Below are 14,329 nucleotides of genomic sequence, written 5' to 3'. Positions count from 1 at the left end.
AAAAATGTAGGTTTGGGAGGCCTTTGTTGTCTCCTTTGCTGTCAGATAACTAAGATCATGTGCTTTAAAGGCCTTAGTTGAAAAATGAGGAAAAAAATGTGATCATGGCCCTCTGTTCCTCTTCTCCTTTTCTCCCTGCTTTCAGGCACTACTATCCCCCCTCTCCTGAATAGTACATCTAACAACCTCTATCTCAGCTTCAGCTCTGATATTAGTGTCTCAGCTGCTGGATTTCACCTGGAATATACAGGTACATCTATATCTTTAAAGCATTTTTATCAGAGGCATGCAGTATTTCCAAATAATCATGTTATTTTTTCTTATTAGCTATTGGTCTGGAGTCATGTCCAGAACCTCAGACTCCAAACTATGGAATTAGACAAGGAGACAGGTTCATGGTGGGGGATGTTGTGCAATTTTCGTGCGAACAAGGATACTCTCTTCAGGTAAAAAAATCCACACGTTGGTCCTTCTTTTCATATTAAGTGGCAGATGAACATAAATCACAAATACTGCTAGTTGTTTAATGTAAACTGATTTCCAGATATTTAGGCTTTTTTAATGTAAAATCATTAAAGCATGTTCAGCTTTGCCACCATTCATTCTTTTTATCCACTTGCTGCATAAACCAAAAATTATTTAAAAGAGTCAAAAGGAAACCCCACTCTCAAGTGGTTTACACAGCTCTTGCTAAACATACAACTCTGATGTGGTTTGCATAACTTCTGAATAATGCATGTCTCTGGTGTGGTCTGCCCAATTTTTGTACAGTATTCTGTCAAGTTCTGCTTAATATACAGATCTGTACTATTAATGTAAATGCACAGTGATTAATGGAAAAAATGTAAAACAGCATGTTTAAATCAGTGCAGTCACTGGCAGGGATTTCTTTGGTCGTTTCTAAGAAAAGATTGTGGTTGCTTTTATCATTTTAGGGCAATGCCCATATAACCTGTATGCCCGGACCTGTTAGGAGATGGAACTATCCTGTACCGCTGTGTATTGGTAGGTGTTTCCTCAACATTACACCCATCCACACACACATACACATATGCATTCAAGTGTGGATGTGCTGGGAAACATGCAAAACTTCAGTGCTGCAGAAATGATGCAATCAGCCTCCACCGCCTTCACTGGCTCTCTGGGAAATAAGCTGTTTGATCAATTTACTCTGCTGTGATGAGCTGATTATTTGGTATTCTGTGCAGAATACTACTGACCCAAAGCTAAATCAGACCCTGCCATAAACATGCAGAGTGAACCAAAGCGTCAACATGCACAGAGGCAAAGTCTGCACAAACAAGCCCTGGACACATTTCAGCTCAAACAACGCTAACATGTTTAGCGTGTGCATTAGTTAAAGTCAACGTTTTATTTAAACTTGCAAAATATCAGGTTATAGATATAAAATCTCGAGTCAGTAGCGGTGTCTTTTGAAAAGAGAAGCATGTCTGCTTCCTCCTGTGAGGTCAGCCTCCTGCTTTTGATGTGTTGCTTTCAACGCTGAAACACTCTTTTCCTTTTTTCCTTCTTTCTGTGTTATTTATGTGTGTGTTTGGGTGTATAGCCCATTGTGGTGGGTCTATGACAGATGTAAGTGGAGTGATTCTAAGTCCTGGTTACCCTGGCAACTACCCCAGTGGATTAGACTGCACATGGACGGTGAACTTACCTGTCGGCTTTGGTAAGAAACACTGTCAACTTTTGAGTAGAGTTTAAAACAAGTGTTTTCTTTGAGTTTGTGTGAGAATCTGTTTTCTCTGTCTGTAGCACTTCTTTCTTGTTTCTCTGTTTGCTTTTGGTTTTGGTGATGAGATAAAGTGCAAGTATTTTTCAGGAGACTTTATCCGTATAACGTCACGCGTCGTATTGCTTTTTTCTTTCCCAGGCATCCATCTCCAATTTTTGAACTTCTCCACTGAAGCAATCCACGATTACTTGGAGATCCGTAGCGGAACGCTGGAGACGGGCTCTGTCATTGACCGATTCAGCGGCCCAGTCATGCCCAAACCTCTGTTCAGCACCACCCACCAAACCAGCTTTTTTTTCCACAGTGACTATTCACAGAACAAACCCGGGTTCCACATCACGTATCAAGGTAAACGTTGCTTCTAAAAGCACCTCTCCGACATCTTGTTTACAGCGATCATTTCCTAAGAGAGACAACAAGAGCAGACCGCGACTGTTGCCGACGTGGAAACAACTGTCTCACTGTGACTTGATTTCTCAGGAGCGATTACCGTAACAACGAATTCATCTACTGGGATAAAAATGTTTCTTGACTACAGAAGCAGCTTGCCAAAAAGATTACTGGGTGCATGCAGGTCCTCAATTTGGATTAATTTCAATGACGAGATGAGTTTTATATTTATTCTGTCTGGCACTAAAATGGTTTGAGTAGTCTTATATTTATTATGACAAATCTTGTAGATAGCCTAAATATGTTTCGCCTAATTCCATTAATGTGAATATTACAGTGGCTGATGAATAATACCTTTTATCTCTTGACAGCAGCACTGCCACAGTGTTTTAAAACGGGGAAAATATGAATACCCTCAATTTCATTTTTCCCATTACCATTATTTCTCCCAGTGTTTGTCTGTCTCAGTGACATGTTTTCCTTCCAAGCCCTGGCTATTGTATCACCGGCTGCGGACAATTATTCAACAATTATGTTTTAACTTCAAGCTGGCAGATGTGATTTGAGAATATTTTGGCATCATGTTAAAAACGAGAACTATCTTCTTTGATGCAGGATGGCCGCATCTTTCTTTTTTTTTCCGTGACAATTTTAAATTCTAGCTGAAGATTGCAGATTTTTTTTAAGCAAGCCAGAGGAATACAGAGTTACAGTAGTCATTTTTTTCTTTTAAATTAACTTATCCTTTAATTACAAAGTAAAGATCATTTAGCATTTGTCTCCGCAAACAGCCTATGAAGCTCATCGGCGTGCAAAAATCACCCTCAGCTCTGAGCTTTATTCCCTTGCGATGCTCACACTGACGCGCTTAGGTGGAAATAGTTTAACATGGAGAAAAGTAGTGCTCTCGCCAGTGTCTCTTCTCTCTCTCATTAACCAACCAGAATCAAGGAGAGGCGGGACTGAAGGTATCGAAGCTGTCAATCATAACAGATGAGACGCTTACCCTGGCTGTCACTGACATGCCTGTTAATAATGACTTGACAGCAAAACAAGTCAGAAAGATGATGAGTCTTTTTTAACTAACTTTTTGGACAAGCAGCTTTTAAATAGGATGATTAAGATTTTTTCCTTTTTTAAACACATTCAGGGTACTTTAGGTTACTCAGATTACACTATTAAAATGTAATCTGAAATGTATACAATTTACCAGCAACACTAACTGAGAGTACTTCTCCTTTGAGCTTCGTATGGTTGTATGGTTGGATGTATCCTGTTCCACTTTTTTATGTGCTGACCGATGATTCATTATGCAGAGTTAGAAAGGATCGATTTGCTGTATGTATTTATTTTGCTTGATTTTAGTTTTTCAACCAACTGACTGTTCACAGTTGAAGCTGCAGTTCATACTGTGGCTCGTAGTCATGAGTTGCACATTACAGGAGTAAATTAACAAATCGTTTCTGCCTTGTTGATTTTTTTCTTGAATAATTTATGTTATTATCTCTGCAGCCTACCAGCTCCAGAGTTGCCCAGACCCTCGACCGTTTCGAAATGGCATCGTGATTGGCACAGATTTCAGTGTTGGGATGACGGTGTCGTTTGAGTGTCTGCCCGGATACTCTCTGATTGGAGAAGCCTCGCTCACATGTTTGCACGGAATTAGCAGGAACTGGAACCACCCATTACCACGATGTGAAGGTAAATTACGTGATTATTCTTATGCCTACTCATCTTTTTCTTTGATCAAAGGCGATTGATCATTTTAGCTGGATTTCAATTGAGTCTCCTGCATCTTTTTGTTGTCCTCTCATACAGGCTTACAGGGCACTTAATAATAATGTATCACCACATAATAAATCATAATGCACGGGTTTACAAATTCCAAAAGAAGTATGAAGAAGTTTCTCTATGAATTCTTTTTATAATGAATTCCTTAATTTGTTAGACATACATGTGCTTTCATCAACTTTCACTCTCAAAGATGACTTTTTTGGAGGATATGTGGTGCTATCATAACAATATAGTCTCTTAATGATATAAACACAATATACATATATAGAGAGACAGATATTATTACTGTTGTAAAGATTAATAATCTCACTCTCACTATAAATAATCTTACTCTTATTGTTTTGGTGTACTCCACACATGAAAAAATGCCCAATATTTCTTCTTGACAATCGTTCTAATTTCAAGATGATAACATTTCATATTAAGCCATAATGTTCTAACATCAGCACAGCTGAGAGTCAGCTGAGCTGTGGGACAGAAATAAAAATGTAATGACAATTTATTAAAGGTGTTAAGGTGTTATCCAGTGGTCATTACATGAGTGATAGAGACATTTTCTTTCACAGCGATCCCGACAATTATTGAAGCTTCACAATGGCAGTTCTAATTTGCGGGTAATTTATTAAGGGCAATTCTGTTAATATTCTCACTTGCAGCACTCTGCGGTGGTAACATCACGTCATTAAACGGAACCATTTACTCTCCCGGCCATCCTGAGGAATACCCAAATTTCCAGGACTGTGTGTGGAGCGTTCGAGTTCCTCCTGGACACGGGATTTATATCAACTTTACTGTACTGAGCACAGAGCCCATATATGACTACATTACTGTCTGGTAGGTGCTATTTACTTTTTCAATTAGCACGTTTTATATTTGCTCTACTTCTTAACTGACAGTATTCATGCTCATTATGTGCTATTATTATAATGCTATCTCTTCTTCTCGCTGCTTCATTACAGGGAGTGCAGAATTATTAGGCAAATGAGTATTTTGTCCACATCATCCTCTTCATGCATGTTGTCTTACTCTAAGCTGTATAGGCTCGAAAGCCTACTACCAATTAAGCATATTAGGTGATGTGCATCTCTGTAATGAGAAGGGGTGTGGTCTAATGACATCAACACCCTATATCAGGTGTGCATAATTATTAGGCAACGTCCTTTCCTTTGGCAAAATGGGTCAAAAGAAGGACTTGACAGGCTCAGAAAAGTCAAAAATAGTGAGATATCTTGCAGAGGGATGCAGCAGTCTCAAAATTGCAAAGCTTCTGAAGCGTGATCATCGAACAATCAAGCGTTTCATTCAAAATAGTCAACAGGGTCGCAAGAAGCGTGTGGAAAAACCAAGGCGCAAAATAACTGCCCATGAAGTGAGAAAAGTCAAGCGTGCAGCTGCCAAGATGCCACTTGCCACCAGTTTGGCCATATTTCAGAGCTGCAACATCACTGGAGTGCCCAAAAGCACAAGGTGTGCAATACTCAGAGACATGGCCAAGGTAAGAAAGGCTGAAAGACGACCACCACTGAACAAGACACACAAGCTGAAACGTCAAGACTGGGCCAAGAAATATCTCAAGACTGATTTTTCTAAGGTTTTATGGACTGATGAAATGAGAGTGAGTCTTGATGGGCCAGATGGATAGGCCCGTGGCTGGATTGGTAAAGGGCAGAGAGCTCCAGTCCGACTCAGACGCCAGCAAGGTGGAGGTGGAGTACTGGTTTGGGCTGGTATCATCAAAGATGAGCTTGTGGGGCCTTTTCGGGTTGAGGATGGAGTCAAGCTCAACTCCCAGTCCTACTGCCAGTTTCTGGAAGACACCTTCTTCAAGCAGTGGTACAGGAAGAAGTCTGCATCCTTCAAGAAAAACATGATTTTCATGCAGGACAATGCTCCATCACACGCGTCCAAGTACTCCACAGCGTGGCTGGCAAGAAAGGGTATAAAAGAAGAAAAACTAATGACATGGCCACCTTGTTCACCTGATCTGAACCCCATTGAGAACCTGTGGTCCATCATCAAATGTGAGATTTACAAGGAGGGAAAACAGTACACCTCTCTGAACAGTGTCTGGGAGGCTGTGGTTGCTGCTGCACGCAATGTTGATGGTGAACAGATCAAAACACTGACAGAATCCATGGATGGCAGGCTTTTGAGTGTCCTTGCAAAGAAAGGTGGCTATATTGGTCGCTGATTTGTTTTTGTTTTGTTTTTGAATGTCAGAAATGTATATTTGTGAATGTGGAGATGTTATATTGGTTTCACTGGTAAAAATAAATAATTGAAATGGGTATATATTTGTTTTTTGTTAAGTTGCCTAATAATTATGCACAGTAATAGTCACCTGCACACACAGATATCCCCCTAAAATAGCTAAAACTAAAAACAAACTAAAAACTACTTCCAAAAACATTCAGCTTTGATATTAATGAGTTTTTTGGGTTCATTGAGAACATGGTTGTTGTTCAATAATAAAATTATTCCTCAAAAATACAACTTGCCTAATAATTCTGCACTCCCTGTAAAGTGAGTTTAAGTAAGAAATGTTTTATTTGACTGACTAACTATTTAATTTGTACCACATAACTTTCTGTTCACACACACACACTTTCTTTTCTCTCTCTCTCTCTAGCCGGATGCTACGTTCTTTAAAATCTTTTCAGAGCTAACCACTAATTGGCTAAATTCCTGCAAGGTTACTATGACTGCAGACACCTTGCCATGCATATAAAGTCACTCTGATATAATTTTCTTCTTGTCACGGTTTACCCATTTTTGTTTTTAGCCATAGGTCTTTCTCTTCTTTGGCCTGTCCCTTACACTATCTTTAATGCTCGGCCAGCCTTATATGTTATATACAATACATCGTTCTCTTCCCAGCTAACCAGCCTTGACTTCTCTCTTCATTATTCTTCTTGAGGAAAACAGCCATTGGCAACACCAGACATTTTGTCAATGCAGGTGCTTAAATGGTGCTTAGATGCCACGCTACATAGATATCTGCAGGTACAAGGTGGTAGCAGAACCATAAATAGGTTGCATCGTTTATTGCTACGGGTGCCATGATGCTGCCCCTTTCTCCAGAGTCCCTCCACCTACTCCTGTTTCCTATAAAAAGACAACAGGGTGCGATGTAGCCTGGCACATAGGCATTTGAGGCAGGGCTGAGCAAAAAGAACACAACAGCAGGACAAGACGTGGTTTGCTGCTGATACATTTCCTTGCAAATCGTGTATTTTTAGACCAGCACAGAAGGACCGAATGTCTGGCTTGTTCTGTTGTTATCCTGTCTTTCCGTAAGCACTGCCAACCTTCCAGATGTCCAGGTCTGGCTGTTTCTTTAGCCACACGGAAACTGTAAAATTGTTCTAACAAGAAACTTTCTCTCCTCTTTAGAAAGTCTGAGAACTCTCAACTTTTTAGGTCAGTAGAAAATATAATGAAAATTAGATTTTAATTTAGCTTAGATTTAAATATAAAGGGTATTTTTCTCACAACATTCACCACCTGTTATTCCAAGATGCCTTTTATAGTCTGTAGAAGTCATGAAATTATAGATATGATTAGCTCCGCGCTTGCCATGCTGTCAAAACTGCTTTTACAGTTCCGTTTTTCCTCAGACTTGAGAAGAAGCCTCACAGGATTGCAACTGTTTCTCACTCCAATATCAAATATAACTCATTAACCTAACTTTCTAGGAATAAATCAAGTTTTCAAGCTCAGTTGGTGATTTGATTTGGCTGTAAAATGTCAGAAAAGCAGGAATAAGACACTACAAAAATGGTATAATTTAGCAATAGAAAAACAGCAGTTCCTTGACTGTAATGTTTAACTGGTTAGCAAAATTGCTGCAGCTTACTAATTCATTTGATCCATTGCTTCACTCCTCAGAGTGCTACAGGATGGTGTATAGCTCAGTTATATCAAGCAAATCTGTAATTTCACACTTATTGCTTTATGGTATTGTTTGGCTTCTACACAAACATGACATTGCAGACCTTCCTCTTTAGCAGCTATCCACTGAAAAAAGCAGCTTGTTTTCTTCAGCAGTTGGTGTGTGATTTGTTTAGCTCTAGCCTTTAGTCTATAGTTGTGCGATATCCAGCCTGTCTTTCCCACACCACAACACAGTTGAAGCATGTGCCGCCCACCCACAGCTGATTGTGTGAATTCCATGAATTGGTCGCACAGCGTGTTTCTGACCCTTTGGTCTGTCAGAAAAGTGGACGGACTGAAGCAAAGATGACACAAGAATGCGGTAAAAATTCCCGATCTTAGTCACGCAATCATAATGCTGGCTCCCCATAGAGAGCGCGGTGTCAGTGGTAGAGGTGTGATTTTCACAGCGGTCTCTTCAGTCCAGAGCCAGCCGACCTGACAGTCGCTTAGTCTGCTAATTGGTCTCAAACTGGGAGGCTTGCTACAGCGCTCCACTGCAAAAGTTTCCATATATGTCACAGATGTTTCTATATATTGTGCAACCTTATCTTTAAAGCCTATTCTGTACTGAAAGTGTTGCGTTGACATACTGATAAATGTTAGCGAGCGAGTGCATCAGCTGTAATCAAGCAGTGGAAGGCAATAAGTGCAACTGCTCTGATGACTCTGAGCCACCCAATGCGAATCAGAGAAGGGGATGATTCCGTTCATAACCTGGCAGGTATAATTAGTCTCTTCCAAAAACACTCAACAGCAGGAAATAATCATATAATTTAACTTCATGATTATGCTTTTTAATCACAGATAATGAGTCTGATATTGGTTAGTTCCAGTCTGACAGCTGGTGCTGTCATTAAAGGTGAAATATGTTCACTGAGAGCATGACCTGCCATTTGATGGATAACCTCCTGCCTGCCTTCTCGGGTAATTGTGTGACTTTTCGCGAATGCCAGGCCCATATTAGCGGGAACAGTGAAGCCAAGTCTACACCAGGACTAACATTTGTTATTCTTATGATCTGACAACAGTTCAGTCAATATTTATGAACTCATCCCCAAGCAAGAACAAGAGAGCCATAGATTTGTGGGTTGCGGTGTTATCAAGAGCTGTTACTTTGTCAGAGAATTTGAATCTAAATTTCAGAGCATTTTCTATCTAAATGAGCTTTTTGACATTGTGGTTTGTATTGTTTTGAGAAGGAAGATGAGCCCATAGCCATGCACAATTGCTGTTGGAGCCAGCACTTTGTCACACAATGTCCATCTGCATTTGCAGTTAATGGAGCAGGTCTCATAAAAAATCTCTTCTGTCTTTGTTTCTAGCCTTGGAGCAACCATTTCCTGAACATAAATAGCCATCTAACTGTCACCGATGACTGCAATAACTTATTCAAATTATATCTTAGGTGGACGTTCAAGCCCATTGTTCTATAAAGAAAGATCAAGTCCACTCGTTTATGGGCCTTTAGTCTCTCGCTGTCTTCTTGGTCACACAGGTTTTGTGTATGTTTTGTTTGTGTTTCATTCTGTTTTTTTTACCACAGGGATGGTCCAGATCAGTCTTCTCCTCAGATTGGACAGTTCAGCGGAAACACAGCTTTGGAGTCCGTCTATTCAACGTCCAACATCATCCTCATCAAATTCCACTCGGACTTCTCTGGAGCCGGCTTTTTTGTCTTAAGTTATCATGGTAAGAGAGAGACTACATTATCACAGAGATAATGATAATATCAGCCTGCTGTAGAAGCATGTTACTTGATTGTCTGCGCAGTTACAGATGATGCTCTCATTAGTGCTTTTCTCTGTAGTTGTCTTTATTGTCCTGAGGTATGGCAACAGTGTAGCGCAATCATTAGTTCTAGCTCGAATAGTTTTTTGTTGAACTGAACTCTCTTTAACTTCACAGTCAGATCTACTTCCTTTGACTCATTCTGACTCATGGAAATTGATCTTCCTCTCTTTGCCACATCCTATCACAGTGATTAGTAATTAATATTCTTAATGTTATGAACCGAGTTGATAATAGCAACACTGTAGAAACATTCTCTTTGAAATGACTAAACTCGTCATTTTCAAGCTTTCGTCTTTCTGACTTTATCTTTGAGTGCGGACTACTGAGGAGTTTCACTATACCACTATCCCGCCCACTGTTACTACCCAGTTATTTTTAAATGATGCTTAAAAATGACTCCAAAAAAATGTTAATACAAAGTTTGTGATGTGTGATTCACTTTGGGGTGACACTGAAAAGCTTTTGAGGTCTCGGCTGCTTGAAGAAGAGATTATTAAACCAGTTGGTAACATTTCCAAATGTGTTAAAAAAAAAAAAAACACTTGGTAATGCTTTATGATAATTTTTTTTAGAATGATCTTACCATAAATACACAATACAATCTGTATTTTTGTTTGTTTGTCCATGAAACAACCAACATTCGAGCACAGGTACATCTTTACTTATCTATAGATATTATGACATCATCATGTTGCTTGGCAAAATAACCCCTGCTGCTCATTATAAAAGTATACTATTTTAATTTTTCAACATTAACTTCTGTGTTTGCAAACAGTGAATATACTCATGTCTGAGTATGCGGTGATGGTGATGTTTATGTATGGCATCAATATTACATTATATAATTCTACACAATAACCAATGAAGTCATGTTTTATATCAAAAATGGAATGGAACTAATTAAGGAAATGGGATTTTAAGGCATAGTTGTGTGTGTGTGTATATATATATATATATATATATATATATATATATATATAAGTATATATGTGTGTGTGTGATGCAGATATTAATAAATGCACCATTAACTAATAAATGTCTAATAAAGTAGTGCTAATCTTAATACAGGAATAAGATTGCTTGGTAGAGGTTTAACGTAGCCTAATAGGCTTGTTTGTTTGATGCTGTTTACTGTGGTTCTACTAAAGGTAGCACTGCAAGGGATGGAACTTTTTTAGCAACTGAAAAGCTCATTAATCTTGTTTTTGTTAAACTTCCAATTAAATGATGGTTTCCTGTGTTCTTAGACGCTGTCAGATTAAAAAGCACGTTGATAGCTTTATCTCTTTATCTCATACAGTAGAAAAACAAAATAAGCAGCAAACCTGCAATTTACTCATAGAAATGTGTGTTGCATTGGTTCAAAAAAATCAGCTATTGAGTGTTTGTCTTTTGCACCCTGTTAGTAGAAAGAAGTGTTTTGTATCTGTCTTACACCTTAAAAAAAAACAGTCATTTTCCCTTCAGAGACTTTTGGAGTATTTTTCCTGGTCCTTAGCTGCTCTTTCTCCATGCCTGGACTGTCTCTGCCATTTAGGTTTTCATCTCACTTTAATCTTTGTGCTGTGGTCCTTCGGTGGCTCTGTATTTCTTTTTGTTTTCAAATACTGCTTATGGTGAAAACCACTCCATTCATCTAAAGATTCCTACACGTAGCATACTGTACATCAAAGTACATAAGAAATCATCAAAATGTTTAGAAGCAGGGAAATGCAAAACTCTTTTTTTATATTACATAAAATTAGCATCTATTGTCTTTTTAAATTTTATTTAATGGGTGAATCTATATTTTTACTGACTAATGTTTCTGGTATGTGTCATTATGTCACAAAAGTTAATTCCACAATGGTTTTACTTTAACTAAAAGATGACAGGCTTTTTTAAAGATGACAAAATAATGTTTAAAGAACCTCATGAGCTCTTGACAGCCGTCATAATGAATTGTCATCAAGCTGAAGATGATGCTATTTTTCAAAATAAAACCTAATATTTTGGAATAACAAGAACGTCACTACACTGTAAAGATGGCTGCTTGTTTTTTTTTTTTTTTTTAATGTCAGGATAGTTTTGGTTCCTGAAAAATTTGACAGCTTCAAATGAGTCACTTTTTTGCACTCGTTTCATCCGTCACAACACAGTTTCTCATTGGTTCTCCTGCATTCTCTCTCGCAGATGTACCCACGCCTCTTTATTTTTCCCCCCAAAGCCTGTTTCCTACTTCTCAAAAGTTTCTGTTCAGTGCTCTTTAGTGAAAATATGTCAAGTTGTTTTTGAACAGGCTTCTTTTTTTCAGACAGATGACACATTGTTAATGAATTTTTGTTGGCAGGTTTTAACTGTCAGTTGTCACACTCACACAGGAACAGCACCATCTGATGGATTCAAGTTTACTTTCAATTTCTGCTTTATTGGACGATGAACAGCAAAAAGTGACAGGAAAGATGGATAAAATGGAAAGGGGGTGACATGTATGGCAGTAGTAGTTAGCATTATTTGGTCACGTCTCTTTTCGAGACAATATTAGAAGAAAACAAGAAAGACAGCGAGAATGAAAGAAAGATGAGAGCAGAGCAGCGTATTGGATCATCTGTACAGAACTTAAATTGTTGCATAATAATTACCAGAAGAATGGGAACCTTTCATGATTCGCTGCACTGACATTTTCTTAAGCAGAAACTTGTCACTATAAAGTATTGTTCTTAAGTTTTCTTTTGAGTGTCCTTCAGTGACCTGTAAAGAAATTCAGAATGCCCTAGTTTGAATCTGAGACAGCTACTAAAGAGCAAATTTAGTTTGAAATGCCAAATAAGCACCAAAAGAAGGATCAATCCACCGTTTGAGGATATTCATCTACTTCAGCGCTCCCATCGTTGCAAGGATTACATACTTGTTATTCTTCATTTTCATCAGTCAACTCAGTGGAGTGGTTGAATTCAAAGGTGTGGAGCTTCCATACACAGACGAGGGCCACGCACGGGTGAATAGCATCATGAACACGAGGCTGAGAGAGCCAGTGTATGTGACATGCATGTGGAAGTAGCTATAAAAATGGTCTCAGAGCTAAGCAAAATCGATGACTGCTAACAGTGATCCTTTCATCGCGCGCAGAAGCACAGAGCTTGCTGCACACACAAACATAGACATGCACTTGCTCAAACATTTACACACATCCTGGCGCGCACTCATAGACCACAGGGCTTTGATATGCATTAGAGCATCAGAAGCTATTGGCAGGTCTCATTTTCATAGTCAATTTCATCTTGACTTACAGCCCTTAGCCCTCTCTCCTTCGCTCGCTTCTTGTCCTCCCTTTTTCCTGTCTGTGTCTGCCTCTATTCTCTAACTCGCTCTCTCTTTTCACTCTCTTTCTCTCTCTCTCTGTTAGCAAGTGATCTACAGTCATGCAGTAATATTGATTACAGCCTTCAGCTCAGTGGCTGTGAAGTTAGTTCCTCTTTATGATTCAAGACAGTGCTGTGTCTGTGTAGCCGATCTGTTCTTGATTCCATACTTTGCCCACCATTTGAACTTAAAAAGTTCAGTTAAACCGATGCGACCGAGATTGAATGTCACACTATTCTGTCCTTTCATTGCACTTGGAAAAAAATTACATTTAAATTTTAACACGGATTCCTTGAACACATTTTTTATACATCGTTCCTTTTTCTGTCTCCTCTCCGTTTCTGTATCTCCCAGCCTACCAATTAAGGGTTTGCCAGCCTCCTCCAGAAGTTCCCAGTGCTGACATGCTGATGGAGGATGGCGAGCTTGAGATAGGTGAGCTGTCTGTCTGCCTGCAATTGCTCACAGATGTGTCACTTTGATGGATAAAAAGCACACGATAACACGAATGAAGACTTCAATCAAGGATGATTGGTGTTATATTGTGTATATATATTCTGTAATTCATTTTGTATTGGTTTAAGACACGCACCAATCCAATCATATACACTCACTGGCCTCTTCATTAGGTACACCTGTTCAGTTGTTCATTAAGACAAATATCTAATTTGCCAGTCACATAACTGGCAATAACTAAATGCATTTAGGCATTGAGGTATTAGGACAAGCTGCTGGACTTTAAACCAAGCATCAGGATGGCAGATTTTCCAATACAACCACATGTAGGCTCTAGAGAAAATATCCAGTGAGGAGCGGTTTGCTTCGTGACAAGGCCTTGGTGATGCCAGAGGTCAGTGAAGGAGGATGGCCAGACTGCTTCAAATTGATAGGAAAACAACAGTAGCTCAAATACCTGCTCCTTACTACCAAGGTATCCACAAGGGCATGTCACACAACACATTGAACCTTGAAGCAGATGGGCTACAACAGTAAAAGATCATACCAGGTGCCACTTTTGACAGCTAGGAACAGCAAACTGAGGCTACAGTTCACACAAGCTCACTCAAATTGTACAATAGTAGATTGGAAAAATGTCATCTGATCTGATGTTTTGTTTTGGTTTTTTTTTGCTGCAATATTCAGAACAGGGTAAAAAATTTGACATAAACAAAATAAAAACATGGATCCACCCTTCCTTGATTCAGTGATTTAAGCTGGTGCTGGTGTTGTAATGCTGTTGGTGATGGTTTCTTGGATCACAAATCTCAGATCATCTCAAACGGGTTTCTTGAATATGACAATGGGTTCACTGTACTCAAATGGCCT

At 39.1% G+C, this 14,329-nt stretch overlaps 1 protein-coding gene across 6 annotated transcripts in view; it reads left to right on the top strand.

Annotated features, from left to right (window-relative positions):
- Positions 1-14,329, top strand: part of LOC146362952 (CUB and sushi domain-containing protein 3-like) — a 388,582-nt gene that overhangs the window by 331,492 nt on the left and 42,761 nt on the right. For all 6 annotated transcript variants that reach the window (XM_084918660.1, XM_084918664.1, XM_084918663.1 and 3 more), the window contains 9 exons: positions 146-250; positions 328-446; positions 936-1,005; positions 1,568-1,684; positions 1,889-2,098; positions 3,653-3,841; positions 4,591-4,768; positions 9,414-9,559; positions 13,358-13,438. In XM_084918660.1, the coding sequence (XP_084774786.1) occupies positions 146-250; positions 328-446; positions 936-1,005; positions 1,568-1,684; positions 1,889-2,098; positions 3,653-3,841; positions 4,591-4,768; positions 9,414-9,559; positions 13,358-13,438 (1,215 nt within the window). The remainder of the gene's footprint in view (positions 1-145; positions 251-327; positions 447-935; positions 1,006-1,567; positions 1,685-1,888; positions 2,099-3,652; positions 3,842-4,590; positions 4,769-9,413; positions 9,560-13,357; positions 13,439-14,329) is intronic.

The sequence above is a fragment of the Perissodus microlepis genome, chromosome 22, assembly GCF_051167445.1.
Source record: "Perissodus microlepis isolate ML-2025 ecotype Zambia chromosome 22, ASM5116744v1, whole genome shotgun sequence".
In the NCBI taxonomy this organism is placed as follows: Eukaryota; Metazoa; Chordata; class Actinopteri; order Cichliformes; family Cichlidae; genus Perissodus; species Perissodus microlepis.
Note: the sequence above shows the minus strand (reverse complement) of the source record. Positions and strands in the feature narration are given on the sequence as shown.